At 41.9% G+C, this 17457-nt stretch overlaps 1 protein-coding gene across 1 annotated transcript in view; it reads right to left on the reverse strand.

The window, feature by feature from the left end:
- Positions 1-17457, reverse strand: part of NOX4 (NADPH oxidase 4) — a 247490-nt gene that overhangs the window by 163196 nt on the left and 66837 nt on the right. Inside the window, exons 6-9 of the mRNA XM_030200162.1 lie at positions 14872-14899; positions 7586-7658; positions 1235-1315; positions 891-896 (exon numbers count right to left, since the gene is read on the reverse strand). Of these exons, the coding sequence (XP_030056022.1) occupies positions 891-896; positions 1235-1315; positions 7586-7658; positions 14872-14899 (188 nt within the window). The remainder of the gene's footprint in view (positions 1-890; positions 897-1234; positions 1316-7585; positions 7659-14871; positions 14900-17457) is intronic.

Raw genomic sequence — 17457 nt, forward strand, 5'->3', positions numbered from 1 at the left:
TTCCAAGACCAGCACACTCATCTATATGTAAATCCTCTTCCATAAACACACATCAAACCATGTGCATAGCCATATGATTTAAGCTTGAATCTAACACATTTATTGGAAAGTCACTCCTTTGGTACACATTGTGCATAATACAAGAGCAACTGCAGATATGGAACAGGAATACACCCAACTTGCTTGCACAGTGAAGGGGTTAATGTGTAGTATTAAAAATTGACAGAAATAAATCCCCAATCTTCCAGCAGTCTGATTTTTATTTTTAAGCTGGCTGCAAAGGCTTCTTCATGTCTAGACATGCAGCATCGGGCAATACCCAAATATCAGCACTGAATAACTTAGGGGTCCTTTTACTAAGGTGCGCTGAAAAATAGATTGCGGTATTATAGGCACGCATTACAGACGCACACAGAATCATTTTTCAGCGCACCTTTTTTTATTTTGACCGAAAATGGACGTGCGGCAAAATGAAAATTTGACGCGTGTCCATTTTGGGTCTGAGACTTTGCCACCACCCATCACTTAGCTCTAAGGTCTCACGCATTAACTGGGCGGTAAGGGTTTACGCGCGTCAAATGCCTTTTGCCACGCGCCAGAAAATAAAATTTATTTTCTGGCACATGTAGGGGACATGCACCAAAAATGAAATTACTGCCAGGCACACATGGTAGTCGGGCGGTAACTTGGATTTGGCGCACGTTGGGAAAGGGAAAAGGGAAATGGGACTTGATATACCGCCTTTCTGAGGTTTTTGCAACTACATTCAAAGCGGTTTACATATATTCAGGTACTTATTTTGTACCAGGGGCAATGGAGGGTTAAGTGACTTGCCCAGAGTCACAAGGAGCTGCAGTGGGAATTGAACTCAGGATCAAAGTCCACTGCACTAACCACTAGGTTACTCCTCCACTCCACGCACAGACCCTAACGCGGCTTAGTAAAAAAAAACCTTTAGTATAAAATGGCCATCAGCACTTATTTGGGTACCCATATAAAGTTAGGAGAGCCTTTTTGCTGTTCTAACTTTATCCAGATAGCTCAAGCCCCAGACTTCCCCAGCAGAATCTGGAAAGCACCAGGGCAATCAGTGATCATTTTCAGCAAGACTATCCAGATAATGCCACTGAAAGTTACCTACTGGCCCTTGTGAGCACTTACTGGGTAGCATAAAAGCGCCACTGAATATCAATCCCCCAAATTCTTCAGAGCCTTAGCTCGCTAGTCTACTTACCCTGAAACATGAATCAGTAGCAGCAGGTAGAAGATAAAGAAAAGGTTATGTGTGTATAAGAAGATATCATAGCTGGAAACCCTGCAAAGTAAACATTATTACACTAGCTGTGGTATAAGCAACAAACAGCTTTATAAGTTCACACACAAGCTACAAGGAAGAATGACAGCTTGAGCTTACCCAGAGCTTTCAACAGAGGTGGCAAATTATTAGGCCAAGAAATGCAATTCAGCTTTCAGTTGTTGAAAGAATATGATAAGCTATAGCATGGACTGTAGAGCATTCAATGTTACTGATTTTTTTTGTATTATTTTTATCTTTCTCCTTATTGAATTTCAAAATATGCATTCAAGAAAACATTTGAAATTAAGACAAGTAAGTGGTCATATTGAAATAACAACAAGAACATACAAAATAGAGAAAATCATTCATTACTCCAGTCCCCAATTTTCAATGCTAGGGATATTAACAGCACAATGCAAGGCCTTCCCAAGTAGACAACTTAACTGTAGATCTTAGGAGAAGCCCCATTTCAGAAAATACCTCCTCAAAGGATCATATAAATTGGTATTTTCCTACCAAGTTTCTGCTGCAAAAATTACACTGCAAGGATATTTGTTCCTTGACATTTTATTTTTATTTTTTTATTCATCTTAAGGCCTTACTATAAGTAAATAACAATTTAACAACAAAATACAATTATTCAAGTAACGGACAACCCAAACATACAGAAATAACATACAGGATCTTGTTGGGGACAAAATCCAGTACAAGAATTACAACACAAGGTATGTAAACCACACCTACATAATTTCTGAAGTGATATCAGGCATATGTAGCACTGTACAGCCACATCACAACACACTGTCCCTGCTCTACAGAGCTTACAATATGAAAAGGAAGAGTCTAGAAAATGATGTAGACATGGTCAAGATGTGACAAACTCCCTGAGCCCATACGCCGGACCCCCTCCCTACCCATCTTCAAATCAATGCTCAAAGCCCACCTCTTCAATGTCGCCTTCGGCACCTAATCACTACACCTCTTCTCAGGAAATCTTAACTACCCCAACTTGACATTTCGTCCTTTAGATTGTAAGCTCTTCTGAGCAGGGACCGTCCTTAATTGTTAATTTGTACAGCGCTGCGTAACACTAGTAGCGCTCTAGAAATGTTAAGTAGTAGTAGTAGTGAAGCAACAGAGAGATGTAAGGCAGAGAGGGAGTATGACATAAAACACAGGATCTCTGTTCTAGGCAAATGGCATAGAAAGATTGAAAGAGCAGAAACGGGAGGTGGTAATGGAGGAGAAAGGCACAGATGAAAGAACGAGGGGGAAGGGATTTAGAATTTAATGCATGTCTTTTTCAGTTATAGTTCATGGTGAGTTAGATACAGATTTGTAAACTCTATTGCTAATCTTATTCTTATGTTATTATCAAGAAACTGAAATTATAGCCTGGGGTATGTCCTATGGCTGTGAACTGGATAAGAAACAGTGATGCACATAGAGGAAGAGAATCTCTCCGTTCCGTGCCGTTATGGTAGTACTAGAGATGCATAAGTACATAAGTGTTGCCATACTGGGACAGACCAAAAGGTCCATCAAGCGCCGTATCCTGTTTCCAACAGTGGCCCATCCAGGTCACAAGTACCTGGCAAGGTCCCGCCAGGACCTCTCTGAGTTCCCTCACTATCCTGGGATCCCATCCGGCTTCATAGCTTTCTCCACCTTCAGATTCTCTCCATTCTCTGCTGTTGTCGTACATGGTATTAGATAGATGGAACCTCTCCATTCTCTGCTGTTGTGGTAGTACTAGAGATTTACACAGAGAGAATCTCTCCATTGTCTGCTATTGTCGTATATACTATTAGGGAAGTAGATAGATGGAACCTCTCCATTCTCTGCTGTTGTGGTAGTACTAGAGATTTACACAGAGAGAATCTCTCCATTGTCTGCTATTGTCGTATATACTATTAGGGAAGTAGATAGATGGAACCTCTCCATTCTCTGCTGTTGTGGTAGTACTAGAGATTTACACAGAGAGAATCTCTCCATTGTCTGCTATTGTCGTATATACTATTAGGGATGTAGATAGATGGAACCTCTCCATTCTCTGCTGTTGTGGTAGTACTAGAGATTTACACAGAGAGAATCTCTCCATTGTCTGCTATTGTCGTATATACTATTAGGGATGTAGATAGAGGGAACCTCTCCATTCTCTGCTGTTATCATTTGCAGATAGACAGTACTTCAATTTTTGGTTTCACCTGCCATGCAGTTTATAACATACTAGTAAAACATGCCCCTTTCTGGAGCAAATGAAACGGGCGCTAGCAAGGTTTTCTTCCCGAACCCCCCCCCCCCCGACCCACCCCTTCGGTGTTGTGAAGCCACTGACCGCCATTTCTCCGCACCTCGTTAACGCACGCCACCTTCATCTCCTGAGTCGTGAAGCCACTGACGCCATTGCTCCGCCCTCGCTCTGTGATGCCATTGCTCCGCCCTCGACGTCATCACGTTTGATGCGAGGGCAGGGCCCAGAGACAGTGATTCCGGTGGCTTCACCACCACAAACCCTTCGAACCCGAAGGAAGTGACACTGAAGTCAGTGTCCTCAGAACGTTGAGGGTGAGTTTTATTATATAGAATTTGGCTATTGACTTGGTTCTAATTTCTTTTGTACTTTTCAAGTTAGTTTATATTCTTCGCTTTTTTAATTAATATTTTTCTTTTACTCTCCTCTATTTTATCAAAATTGGAACTCCTAATTGTAGTGGACATGAACTGAATAATTTCTGGTTATTTCCATTGCTTATTTGAATCAGTTTTTCTGTACAAGTTTTGCTTGAGTTATCTTTATTTGAAATATCGTGAATAAAAACTTTTAAATAAATAAATAAATAATCTTGTCAACGGGCTGGGCAAGGCAGGGGGCGGGGCCCCCACCAAACCGGTCTGCAGAGTGGCCCCACAATTGCTGAGATGGGCCCTGGTTGCGCTGTTTTCAGGAAAACGTACTCATTGATTTACTTCTCTTCTTTACAGCTATTCAGTCGAATTGTTTGATCTTGTTTGCCCACTGGTCACATCTCCAGTGTTGGGTAGGCACGTTCGCGAAGACAGGAGTACAGTCACTGCTTACAGCAAAAGTTCCACAAAATCATTAAAGGCTAGCTTAATATTGTTCTCACCACCTGTGATTTATTTCCTGTGGTGTTAAGAGAAATTGATCATAAAACAAAGAGAATTCCCAACAGATGAATCCTAGCTCCCTTTTACCTCTGAGTTTTTGTCATCATAGCTAAATCACATTCTCTCCCTGAACTTCAGCATCAGGAACAAACATTGGGGTTTGTTTTTTTCATCTCCCTCTATAAGCTTGCATGCCATCTAGCTGCAACAACGATATGAATTTTAGATGCTGAGATGCTTTATTAAAGCTTTGTGCTAGACTTCCTTCAATCCATAAATGTGAAGTTTTCTTTGACAAATCTGCTGCAGGGTTTTAATAGATAAGCACCTATGGTGAACAAGAAAGAATAATCCTTTCTTCCGTATTCCCTGTATTTCAAACTTTTATTGTAATATTGTGTTCATTTATTATGAATGTTTTATTATTATATACCTATGAATGTACAATAGGCAGGCTGTAAGTTGAATAAATTAAATGACAAAAATGAAATGATTTCTATTTCATCAGGGCTAACTGAAGTACAGTAAAGCTATGAACATGAATCAATTTCTATATTTAATTTGTTTTCAAATCTTGGCCTTATGATTAAGTACAATTGATAGAAGTTTATTAAGGGGCCCTTTAAGCCGCATAGGCGCCTATGCGCGCCCATTCAGAACTACCGCATGGCCTGGGTGGTAATTTCATTTTGTACGCGCGTCCAGTAGGCTCAATGGACATTTTCCAGTGCTCGGCGCTAACCGGGTGGTAATCGGCATTGTACGCACGCTGGCGATCACTGCCTGGTTAACGCATGAGACCTTACCGCTAAGTCAACGGGCGACGGTAAGGTCTCAGGCCCAAATGGATGCGCGCTAATTTTCATTTTGCCGCACATCCATTTTCAGCCCCCCCCCCCCCCCCCAAAAAAAGGTCTTCTTTCAAGATGCTCTGAAAATGGACCTGCGCGTGTCCAATACACACGTCTACAACGGGGCAGGCCATTTTTCGGCGCACCCTAGTAAAAGGAACCCTTAAGTGAACAATTAAGAAAAGCTGGTTCTTTTGTATTAAATAAAAACAAATGGAACAAACAAATCCCAAATATTCTGCTTAACTAAAAAAACTTATACAATATATGCAACATGTTTTTGAGGACAACTCATATTTTCTGCAAAAACGTTTCAACAAATGTGTGACATTCACTTTTGAAAACTAGGAAGCCCCTTTAGTAAAGAGCTAGATTCTATATATGGCACCTGAAAAATCAGCGATGAAATAAATATGCCTAGGTATCCTATATAATAAAACTCACCCTCAACGTTCTGAGGACACTGACGTCACTGTCAGGTCCTCCGGGCACTTCCTTCCAGTTTAAGGGTTCGTGGTGGTGAAGCCACCAAAATCACTGTGTTGGGGCCCCGCCCTCGCGTCAAACGTGATGACGTCGAGGGCGGAGCAATGGCGTCAGTGGCTTCACAACCGACTCAGCACATTGAAGGTGGCATTGGCGTGCGTTGACGAGGTCCGCAACAATGGCGGTCAGTGCCTTCACAATGCCGAAGGGGTGAGCGGGGGGGGAGTTTGGGAGGAAAACCTTGCTAGCGCCCGTTTCATTTGCGCCTGAAACGGGCATGTTTTACTAGTATTCTATAAAGTATGCCTAAATTTAGGTGTCCTTCATAGGATAAACATAAATTTTGGCATGATTTATACAATACGCTGAGCGCCCCTCCGCATGAATAAATTTAGTCGTGGGCAGTTACAACAATTAAAACTTGGTGTAAATGCCGACGCCTAAATTAGGCGCAGACCCGATGTATTCTATAACGTGCATAGATTGTAGAAATGCCTGTGACCCGCCCATATAATGCCCATGGCCATGCCCCCTTTTCAACTATGCGACTTAGAATTTACATGCATCACGTTATAGAATACGCTTAGACAGTTGTGTGTAAATTCTAATGAATGCCAATTAGTGTCAATAATTGCTTAATTGGCAATTATTGGTGCTGAATGGCTTGTTAACTAAGTTGAGCGCAAAAATCCAGAATACGACTTGATGTTGCATGCACAACTTAAGTCGTGCTATATGGAATCCAAAGGTAAACTCTCAAATTAGCACTTGGTAACCATTACTACGATGGCACAATAGCCTGTGTTAATTAGTGCATTAAGTGCCCCTTTTACTAGGCTGCATTAGACGCTATTGCGTGTCTAACACAGCTTAAAATTGCATACCACAGGAATAGGACTTGCTCAGGCATTTCATGGTAACTGATGAATCAGTATGCGCTAACGGCACACTAAAAGTCAGTCAAGCCCAGCATCTTGTTTCCAACAGTGGACAATCCAGGTCACAAGTACCTGGCAAGATCCCCCAAAAAGTGCAATACATTTTATGCTGCTTATCCTAGAAATAAGCAGTGGATTCTCACCAAATCTATTTTAATAATGGTCTATGGACTTTTCCTTTAGGAAACCATCCAAACCTTTTTTTAAACCCCGCTAAGCTAACTGCTTTTACTACATTCTCTGGCAACGGATTCCAGAGTTTAATTACATGTTGAGGAGGCATTAAAAAGGTTATTCTAAAAAGGTTATGCTCCTATATTTATAAGCATAATTTATGCTCCTAAATTACCAGCATACTCTATGCTCCAAAATAGATTATGCTCGTAATTTAGGAGCATAAATTTAGCAGCATAAATAATTATCAAAATTTAGAGGCATAGATTTTAGGAACATAACCTTTTTACAATAAGGCCCTAAGTGGGTATGGTCAGTATAACTACTTTAATTATATTGATTTTTAACTTGTACAGGTACACTTTTTTTGGGGGGGGGGGGAGGGGAGGGATACTGAAAATCATGGAAACAAATGTGTGCACACTGGAAAGTGGTAGATCACTGATTTTTCCATTTTTTAATTTTTATTGTCTACTGCATAGGGATAGTGACATATGGCTCAATTTACTTGTGGTTCATACTCACAATGTAACACAAAAACCAGACTCCTACTTGCCTATGGCCAGTTGCCACTGAGAACAATGCATGAACACTGTATGGTAGATGTTATTTATTCTTGACTAAATCTCTCGTCTCTTTTTCTATTCTGCATACAAGAAAAGATTGCCCTGGTAAGAGGACTCAGCATAACAATGGGACAGACTTACCTGACAGAATACATGGAAGCTGTACACATGAGAAATAGAACCAACACCATGAGGATCCCAGTAAGTCCAGTAACTATAACAAAGAGAAAGTAATTGATTTAACATCTGTGAAAACTGCGTCATTTGCCATTTCATATCACGCTATTCAATGGTGTTAGGTACTTTATGAAACTGTCAAAGTTTTATGGCAATTTGGGGAGTTTTACTACAGAGTCTTGCACTGTTATTTTTCAACTCCCTCAACTTTATCCACTCCCCAATTCACATAAACTTAACAGAAACTTTCTTTTACCATGGCAGCCCATAAGATAAAGCAGCTAAATTAGACTTTTCATTATGTCTTTATTACTATCTATGATAGATAAGAACAGAATAGCCATATTAGGGCAGACTGATGGTCTATCTAGTCCAGTATCCTGGGCCATGCTACCTAGCAGAATCCCAAAGAGTAGCAAGATTCCATGCTACTAATACCAGGGACAGCAGTGGCTTTCCCTATTTCTGTCTCAATAGCAGGCTACGCAGTAAGGGTTAACTACTTTCTGCTCTTACTGGGCATCTCGGCTAGTTTTGTCACTGTTGATCATCACATCTTCTTGAACCAGTTGTAGTTTTTGGGGGGGTTTTTTTGGAGTTTCAGTCATAATGTTCAAATGGATTAGATCTTACTTGCACAGTAAGACACAGGATATTAGGATAGGGGACAAATTCCAAAGTTGCAGTCATAGCAGAGGTGCTGCATCACTCATTCTTGTCTGCATGATCGATATCTATCTCCATCTGTTGGAATTTGAAGGCACTAAAAGCTCAAGTCTATAACTGCCTGCAGATACAGTGGTGGAAATAAGTATTTGATTCCTTGCTGATTTTGTAAGTTTGCCCACTGACAAAGACATGAGCAGCCCATAATTGAAGGGTAGGTTATTGGTAACAGTGAGAGATAGCACATCACAAATTAAATCCGGAAAATCACATTGTGGAAAGTATATGAATTTATTTGCATTCTGCAGAGGGAAATAAGTATTTGATCCCCCACCAACCAGTAAGAGATCTGGCCCCTACAGACCAGGTAGATGCTCCAAATCAACTCGTTACCTGCATGACAGACAGCTGTCGGCAATGGTCACCTGTATGAAAGACACCTGTCCACAGACTCAGTGAATCAGTCAGACTCTAACCTCTACAAAATGGCCAAGAGCAAGGAGCTGTCTAAGGATGTCAGGGACAAGATCATACACCTGCACAAGGCTGGAATGGGCTACAAAACCATCAGTAAGACGCTGGGCGAGAAGGAGACAACTGTTGGTGCCATAGTAAGAAAATGGAAGAAGTACAAAATGACTGTCAATCGACAAAGATCTGGGGCTCCACGCAAAATCTCACCTCGTGGGGTATCCTTGATCATGAGGAAGGTTAGAAATCAGCCTACAACTACAAGGGGGGAACTTGTCAATGATCTCAAGGCAGCTGGGACCACTGTCACCACGAAAACCATTGGTAACACATTACGACATAACGGATTGCAATCCTGCAGTGCCCGCAAGGTCCCCCTGCTCCGGAAGGCACATGTGACGGCCCGTCTGAAGTTTGCCAGTGAACACCTGGATGATGCCGAGAGTGATTGGGAGAAGGTGCTGTGGTCAGATGAGACAAAAATTGAGCTCTTTGGCATGAACTCAACTCGCCGTGTTTGGAGGAAGAGAAATGCTGCCTATGACCCAAAGAACACCGTCCCCACTGTCAAGCATGGAGGTGGAAATGTTATGTTTTGGGGGTGTTTCTCTGCTAAGGGCACAGGACTACTTCACCGCATCAATGGGAGAATGGATGGGGCCATGTACCGTACAATTCTGAGTGACAACCTCCTTCCCTCCGCCAGGGCCTTAAAAATGGGTCGTGGCTGGGTCTTCCAGCATGACAATGACCCAAAACATACAGCCAAGGCAACAAAGGAGTGGCTCAGGAAGAAGCACATTAGGGTCATGGAGTGGCCTAGCCAGTCACCAGACCTTAATCCCATTTAAAACTTATGGAGGGAGCTGAAGCTGCGAGTTGCCAAGCGACAGCCCAGAACTCTTAATGATTTAGAGATGATCTGCAAAGAGGAGTGGACCAAAATTCCTCCTGACATGTGTGCAAACCTCATCATCAACTACAGAAGACGTCTGACCGCTGTGCTTGCCAACAAGGGTTTTGCCACCAAGTATTAGGTCTTGTTTGCCAGAGGGATTAAATACTTATTTCCCTCTGCAGAATGCAAATAAATTCATATACTTTCCACAATGTGATTTTCCGGATTTAATTTGTGATGTGCTATCTCTCACTGTTACCAATAACCTACCCTTCAATTATGGGCTGCTCATGTCTTTGTCAGTGGGCAAACGTACAAAATCAGCAAGGGATCAAATACTTATTTCCACCACTGTATATGGGCTTTGCATGCATAAGTATTGAGAAAATAACACTTATATGCATAAGCACCCTAGGCACCAATCTATAAAGGTGTGCACAAGTGCTATAGCAGGCAAACACAAAGGAGCATACACATGGGTGGAGCATAGTTGGGCCTCCGAGTTAGGTGCCCATAGTTATGCCAGCTGTATGGTGCCAAAAATTGTGCACACAATTTGTGTATGCAATTTAGTAGAATGAGCCAATAATTAGCTTTCCGACATGCAATTATTGGCACTAATTAGATTTAATTGGGACTTATGTGCCTAAAATTTACATGAGGCCTGAAACAGGGGGTGCAGAAATGGGAGGTCAATGGCATTTGAGGTGGATTGGAGACGTGGTTTTGAGTTACACGCATAATTATAGAATAATGGTGCTCCACATGTAAATTTAGGAGCAGGCATTTGCACATTTTCATTGATGCAAACGGTACCTAAATTTATGCGTGACCTCTCCACTTTTACAGTTTCTGCATCAAACTTTAGGTGCACTTTATAGAACACTGCTTAAGTGGGTTTTTCTGGCGCCAGTTTTTTTAGGTGCCATATATAGAATCTGGCCCAAAGCACACAGATACCAAGTTACACTACATAGTAGACGATGACGGCAGAAAAAGACCTGCATGGTCCATCCAGTCTGCCCAACAAGATAAACTCATATGTGCTACTTTTTGTGTATACCTTACCTTGATTTGTACCTGTCCTCTTCAGGGCACAGACCGTGTAAGTCTGCCCAGCACTATCCCCGCCTCCCAACCACAAGCCCCGCTTCCCACCACTGGTTCTGGCACAGACCGTATAAATCTGCCCAGCACTATCCCCGCCTCCCACCACCAGCTCTGCCACCCAATCTCGGCTAAGCTCCTTAGGATCCATTCCTAGAATTCTACAACGGAATCTGGGCAGCCAGATGCCATAATAAATAGGCATTCACTGTGCGGTATAAGGGAGTCCACAAGGGGGCACCCCTTTATAGAACTGCCACCTAAATTTATACAGATGACATCTAATTCTTTTTCTCCTATGACTCTACTATAGACCTGGCTGTGGAACATCTCTAGATAATCTTGTTCAATAGTGCATCTTGGCTGAGAGAGAGAACAAGTTGACGTTAAATATTGCTAAAACTGAGGTGATGATAGTCACCCTATTTATTACCTTTGTAAAAGATCCCTGAACCAATTAAACGTGTGGCCAGATCCTTAATGTTACTTAGCAAGTCTTCAGTTTAAGAGGTTAAGGCTATAGTTAAGAACTCATTCTTTAAACTACGATTGATGAGCATCTTGTGCTCTGATGATTCCTACAGAGGATTTCTGGGCTACGTTAGAAAGTATACGCCTCACCAGTTTAGACTATTGTAACTATCTACATCTTAGTCTACCAGAAGCTAGAGTATATTCACTACAAGTGGTTCAGAACACTCCCACTCATCTCCTCTCAGTTCCAGCATACTACACCACCACAGCTTAAACACCTATACTGCTTACCCATAGAGTTGATACCACTGACCACCAATTATTACTGGGTCACCTTAAGAATACTGGTATCGAAGGAACTCTCAAAGGTTGTAGACACTTGGAATTCCTGGTGCTCTAGAAGAGGCCCTCCCAAACAGGTATAGAAAGGAAGAGTGAAATGGGCCCAAGATGGAACAAAAATATGTTTCAGTGTAATGCCTGCATTAGGGGTCAAATGATGAAAGGGCACAAGGCTTACTGTGGTATTTCTACAATGAGAATAATGTAGATTACAGTAACAAGAGCATTCATCCATTGCTATCAAGATTTATAAAATCTAGACTTTACAAACCTCTTTAAAATATCTACCCCGCCATTATTACATAAATCACATAATACAGCTTGTAGTGAACATCACAAACTGCCTTGTCCCTGGAAAAATAATGCCAGCTCCAAGCCACTAACATGGCCCAATGTTCCTAGGTATCATCTGAAAAGTGCAGGACGTCAGACTCACAGAAACAGAAGCCGGAGTGGCCGCATTGCTGATCTGCAAGGGCAGGCTTCTACATGGAATGTTGCTCGTGGAATAGCAACATTCCATGTAGAATCTCAAATAGTAGCAACAGAATCTCAATAGTAGCAACATTCCATCTAGAATCTCCAATAGTAGCAACATTATCTCAACATTCCATTTAGAATCTCAAATAGGGAAATGGAAATGGGACTTGATATACCACCTTTCTGAGGTTTTTGCAACTACATTTAAAGCGGTTTACATATATTCAGGTACTTATTTTGTACCAGGGGCAATGGAGGGTTAAGTGACTTGCCCAGAGTCACAAGGAGCTGCAGTAGGAATCAAACTCAGTTCCCCAGGATCAAAGTCCACTGCACTAACCACTAGGCTACTCCTCCAGATTGTTTTGCTTTAATACAATATTTTGGTGGCCTAATACTGTTTGGAAAGGAGGTCTACTTGTGGAGTGCCTCAAGGCTTCCCCTCTGTCCCCAGTGCTCTTTAATCTGTTTATGACTTCTCTCTCATTTATTACTTTAGTGCTTATTTTCCTATGCTGATAATATTTCAATGTTGGTTCCAATTTGTCCTACTATAAGTGAAACATCAGTTAAAATTTCTGTTGCTATGAAAAAATAAATTAAGAAATGGGCTGTTGAACATATGCTTCAGTTAAACTAGGCAAAAACAAATTATGGTTTTCTAATTCTTTAGTGAATATTCCTCTGAACATTACCAAGCGGTATAACTCTAAATGTGGAAAAGGAATCTAGGGTTTTAGGTATTACTTTGGACTATTCGTTATCTTTTGAAGCCCAGATAAATCAAGCCTGGAATAAGTCGTTTTTCTGCTTATGCCAACTGAGGCTGATTTCTATGGCAGTTCAGATGATTTTCCAGTTGAGGAAGTAGATTACTGTAATTTAGTGTATGTTAGACTGAATAAGTTGATATATAAACTGCAACTATTGCAGAATATGGCAGACCAGATGATTTTCCAGTTGAGGAAGTAGAAAAGTGTATCTGGTAATTTGAAAGACCTTCACTGGCTTCTGTCATGTCCGCCGCTCCCTCCGCCGGTTCTTCTGTTGGGCGCGGGAGCCGGGGTCCTTCGCGGCGGGAGCCGGTCCTCGGGAGGCTGCGGCGCGGAGCTGGGACTTGCCGCGGCGGTGGCCGCCCGGTTCGGGGTCTTGGGCCGGCGATCGTGGCTGCCGGGCTCGCGGTCGCCGACAGTGAGGGCAGTGTGTATGCCAGGGGGAAGGTTAGCGTCAAGCTGCGATGGCCAGCGTCTTTTTCTCTTTCGGGGGCGGGTACCTGTAGCGCCGCCTCTGAAGAGTTGGATTGCGGGGCTGATGCCGTGTTCCCGCCTGGAAGATCTGAAGGAGCCAATCAGAGGAGGTCTGCTAGTGGCCGGGTTCTGATTGGTCGGCCATGTCGGCGGGGGCTGGGCGGCTGAGGCAAATGGTATTTAAGGAGTAGGCCTGGGATGGGACCTTGCTTCAGGTTCTGTTCCCTGAGGCCAGTCTCCGTGTGTTCCAGTGTTTGGTTTGTTTCCCTTGCTCTCCTCGTTTGACCTTGGCTTTGTTTCTTGGACTTCTCTGCTAGCTGCCTGCCTTGACCTTTCGCCTGGTTCGACTACGCTGTGAGCTATCCGCCCTGACCTGTTGCCAGTTTCTCTTCGCTATGAGCTGCCTGCCTGTCCGGTTGCCTGGTTTGGTCTCTTTTGGGGTTCTCTCCTGCTCTCCTGGCTCCAGTATTGGGTCAGCTCGTCAACCCCGCGGTTCCGGAAGTCCTGTTGGCCGCCTGCAGCTGGGGGCTCAATCCTCGGTGAACGGCGGTCGCCGCGGGTGAAGACTTGGGGTTGCACGGCTGTCCTCTGAGGTCCTTCGGGGCCTTGCAGGACCTAAGGGCTCACCATCTCGTCAGACAAGACAGCTTCATGTATATGAATGGATTATATTTAAAGTTACATGTTTAGTTTTCCAGATATTATATGGTAATACTTCTGTATTCATTTTTTTTCTTGTTTGACAACCTGAGTTTGTGATAGTTTGCAATTGAAATATCCTGTATTTAAAAATATTCGGTTTAAACGTCAGCTTGGTTCTATGTTCCCTTTTCAAGCCATCATTATTTGGAATAAATTACCAAGCATAATCTTTTACATAAGAGGTTGAAAACATTTTTAATTTGGTAACTATGATGACTAATTCTCTGCACTTTAGTAATACTGACTGTGTAATTCCTAACTTTTTTGGTTGAGGTTTTTTTTATGTAAACCTCCTGTTGGGATAGGATGGTATACAAGATATGGATTAGATTAGGTTAGATTAGAAATATCTAACAGAAATCATTTCTAAATTCCCATATGAAATAAACTGAGCACCTAGTGGACCAACGAAAGGTCAACATGCTGAAATATGAGGCCATGGAAAGCACATTACCTTACTTTCATTTCCTCATCTTTCTTAATATCCCCACAAGGCCTATACTCTAAACTCAAGTCTATAAAATAGTAATATATATTGACCAAAGATATAAAAATAGACTACAATGATAGTATCAGAATAAAAGGGAGAGCAAAATTACAAATACTAGAATGAACTATTATTAGGACAGATTTTAGGGGATGATAGAAAGTTTACAGCTCTACATTAACATATTTTTGTCCGTATTATCTTTGTTAGAACATTTAACAGAAGAAAGTTGCACATGAAGTGTACTCAAGTTCTCTCTTGGTTTCTATAACTAATTATACAATTTAATTCAAACAGTCCCACATTTTTTATGAGGAAAACACCACTCAGTCATTTTTCATATCCCTTCAGTGAGAAAAGAAAAAGAAAACCTTACCAGAGGTAAAGATGATTTTCCTGGGATCCTGAAAACAAACACATTGATGTGAAAACATAAATCATTTTAACAACAGTAAAATGGATCATTGAGATAGATTTTTCAAATAGCAAGTGAAGAATGGAAGAGTTCAGGCAGAGTCAGATGGCTAAATGATGCTGTGAAAAGTAAGGCCGAAGCCAGGCAGATTTCTACAGTCTGTGCCCTAAAACTGGCAGGGAGAGACAGAGATTAATGAAGTGGAACCTGTGCAGAGTGCTAGATTCAACTCTGGCCACCTTGTTGGTCAGACTAGACGGACTGTGCAGGTCCTTATCTGTTAATATATACTATATTACTATGAACACCTAACATTATCTAGTACTGGGGGAGGGGAGGTTGGGGGGGCGGGAGAGAAGAGGTGCAGATGGGGGATTGTCTTCTTTATATTACTACGTTAATTATTCTAAGATCTAGTCTCTTGCTTTTTGTTTGAAAACAAATAGAACATATTAAAAATATTCAGGGGTAGGTCAAAAATAAACTCGGGACCAATAAAATAATATCCACATGTTCAAGACATGATCAGATCCCATTGAACAAGAACACAGGGCCAAGTTGTAATGTGCATCATATAATTTAGTCTCAACTATCTCTCACTAAGGGGTGCTTTTACTGTGATACAGTAAGAGCTAGTGTGCGCTTATTGTGACTTAAAATGTCTTACTGTAGGACACACGCAGGCATCCTGTGGTAAGTTCCAAATTGGTGCACACTACCCACACGCCGGGACGTTAGGTAGACAGAGTGTGGGTGTTCTTGCACTAATCAGTTAGTGCCTCTAGTGTACCAATGGCAAGGTAGTGGGGACAGTCCACCCCGGGTGCAGTCAGCAATAAGGTATGCGGTTGTTGGATCTGCCAGACATCTTCCTCCTCTGACGTCAACTTCCTGTTCCAGGGCAGGGGACCAGCAGAGCAGACAGTCGCATGCCTGCTCTGCACACACCCTTGCTCAGAGGGGGTTCTCCGCTCCAGGTGGCATCTAGGGTAGGTACGCCACTGGTTAGTACAGCTACATTATTGCAGCTGACTGGTTAACAGAGGACTAAAGAATAAGCCTTTACCACCTACAAAATAGGTCCTCACATGGTCATTTTTTAATTAACGGCACCTGGGACTTGGTACAATGGATTCCAGATGCTATTTTTTCACATCCAGAAATGCTATACTTTTTGTTATAGAATATGTCAGACAACCATACCACTGAGTCCTTATCTCTAGTAAAATTTATCATCACATATCCTGAAATACAGTCCAAGTTTTGGCTGTACATTTGGCTTGAAAGAAAAGCGACCAAAATGATAAAGGGGATAGAACTCCTTTCATATGAGGAAAGGCTAAGGAGGTTAGGGCTCTTCAGCTTAGAAAAGAGACGGCTGGGGGGAGGGGGGGAGGGCGATATGATTGAGGTCTACAAAATTCTGAGTGGTGTACAAGTGAATTGATTTTTTACTCTTTCAAAAAGTACAAAGACTAGGGGACGACACTCAATGAAGTTACATGGAAATACTTTTAAAACAAAAAGAAGAAAATATTTTTTCACTCACTCAAAGAATAGTTAAGCTCTGGAACTCTTTGCCAGAGGATGTACTAACAGTGGTTAGCGTATGGATTAAAAAAAAAAAAAAAAAAAAAAAGGTTTGGACAAGTTCCTGGAGGAAAAGTCCATAATCTGCTATGGAGACAGTCATGGGGAAGCCACTGCTTGCCCTGGGATTAGTAACATGGAATGTTGCTACTATATGGGTTTCTGCCAGGTACTTGTGACCTGGATTGGCCACTGCTGGAAATAGGATACTGGGCTACATAGAACATTGATCTGACCTAGTTTGGATATTCTTATGTTCTTATGAAATAAAGTCTTCCCTTTTGGAATCTCTGTGGCATCAGCATCTTCCCTCTTGGTTTTGCTTATTTGCAGACATTTCCTCATTTTTTTTGTACTAAATTTGTAAATGACCACGTCAATGGCTAACTCTCTTCATAATAAACTTCATTCTGGAAATTTTCATCTGTATCTTTAATAAGTAATAAGGGTTTTTTTGGTTATCATTTTTGAAAAAGTGAACATATTAATATACTTTCTTTAGGCAACTAATGAGCTGATCCAGAAAGCCACACATTAGAGCTACTAACCACAGAGCTTCCAATGCAAGCTTTCCACAAAATATTACCCCCAAGAAACAGTAATCTATGAATATACAAATTACATATTAAAATTGTAGCAGTAATCCGTCACTCATTGCAAAATGTCCTCCTTCCTATCAGTATGTAAGTGATGATTGGCCCCTTTCCTCTGGTAGTCTAGTGCCCTTTCCCTCCCTCTGCCAAACTGAACCAATCCAAACCCCTCCATGGCCTCCTGATAAAATCAAAATGTTCTGGTAGTCTAATGTCCACCCCACTCCCCCAAAAGAAAACCAACTGTACCAATCTGATCCCCCTGACGGTAACATAAAACCAAAAAGCCCTGGTAATCTAGTGGCCCCTCCCCTCCACTACCTGACCCCATCTTGCCATAAAAAAACAATTCCCCAGTGTTTAG

Source organism: Microcaecilia unicolor, chromosome 4 (assembly GCF_901765095.1).
Source record: "Microcaecilia unicolor chromosome 4, aMicUni1.1, whole genome shotgun sequence".
NCBI classification, from domain to species: Eukaryota; Metazoa; Chordata; class Amphibia; order Gymnophiona; family Siphonopidae; genus Microcaecilia; species Microcaecilia unicolor.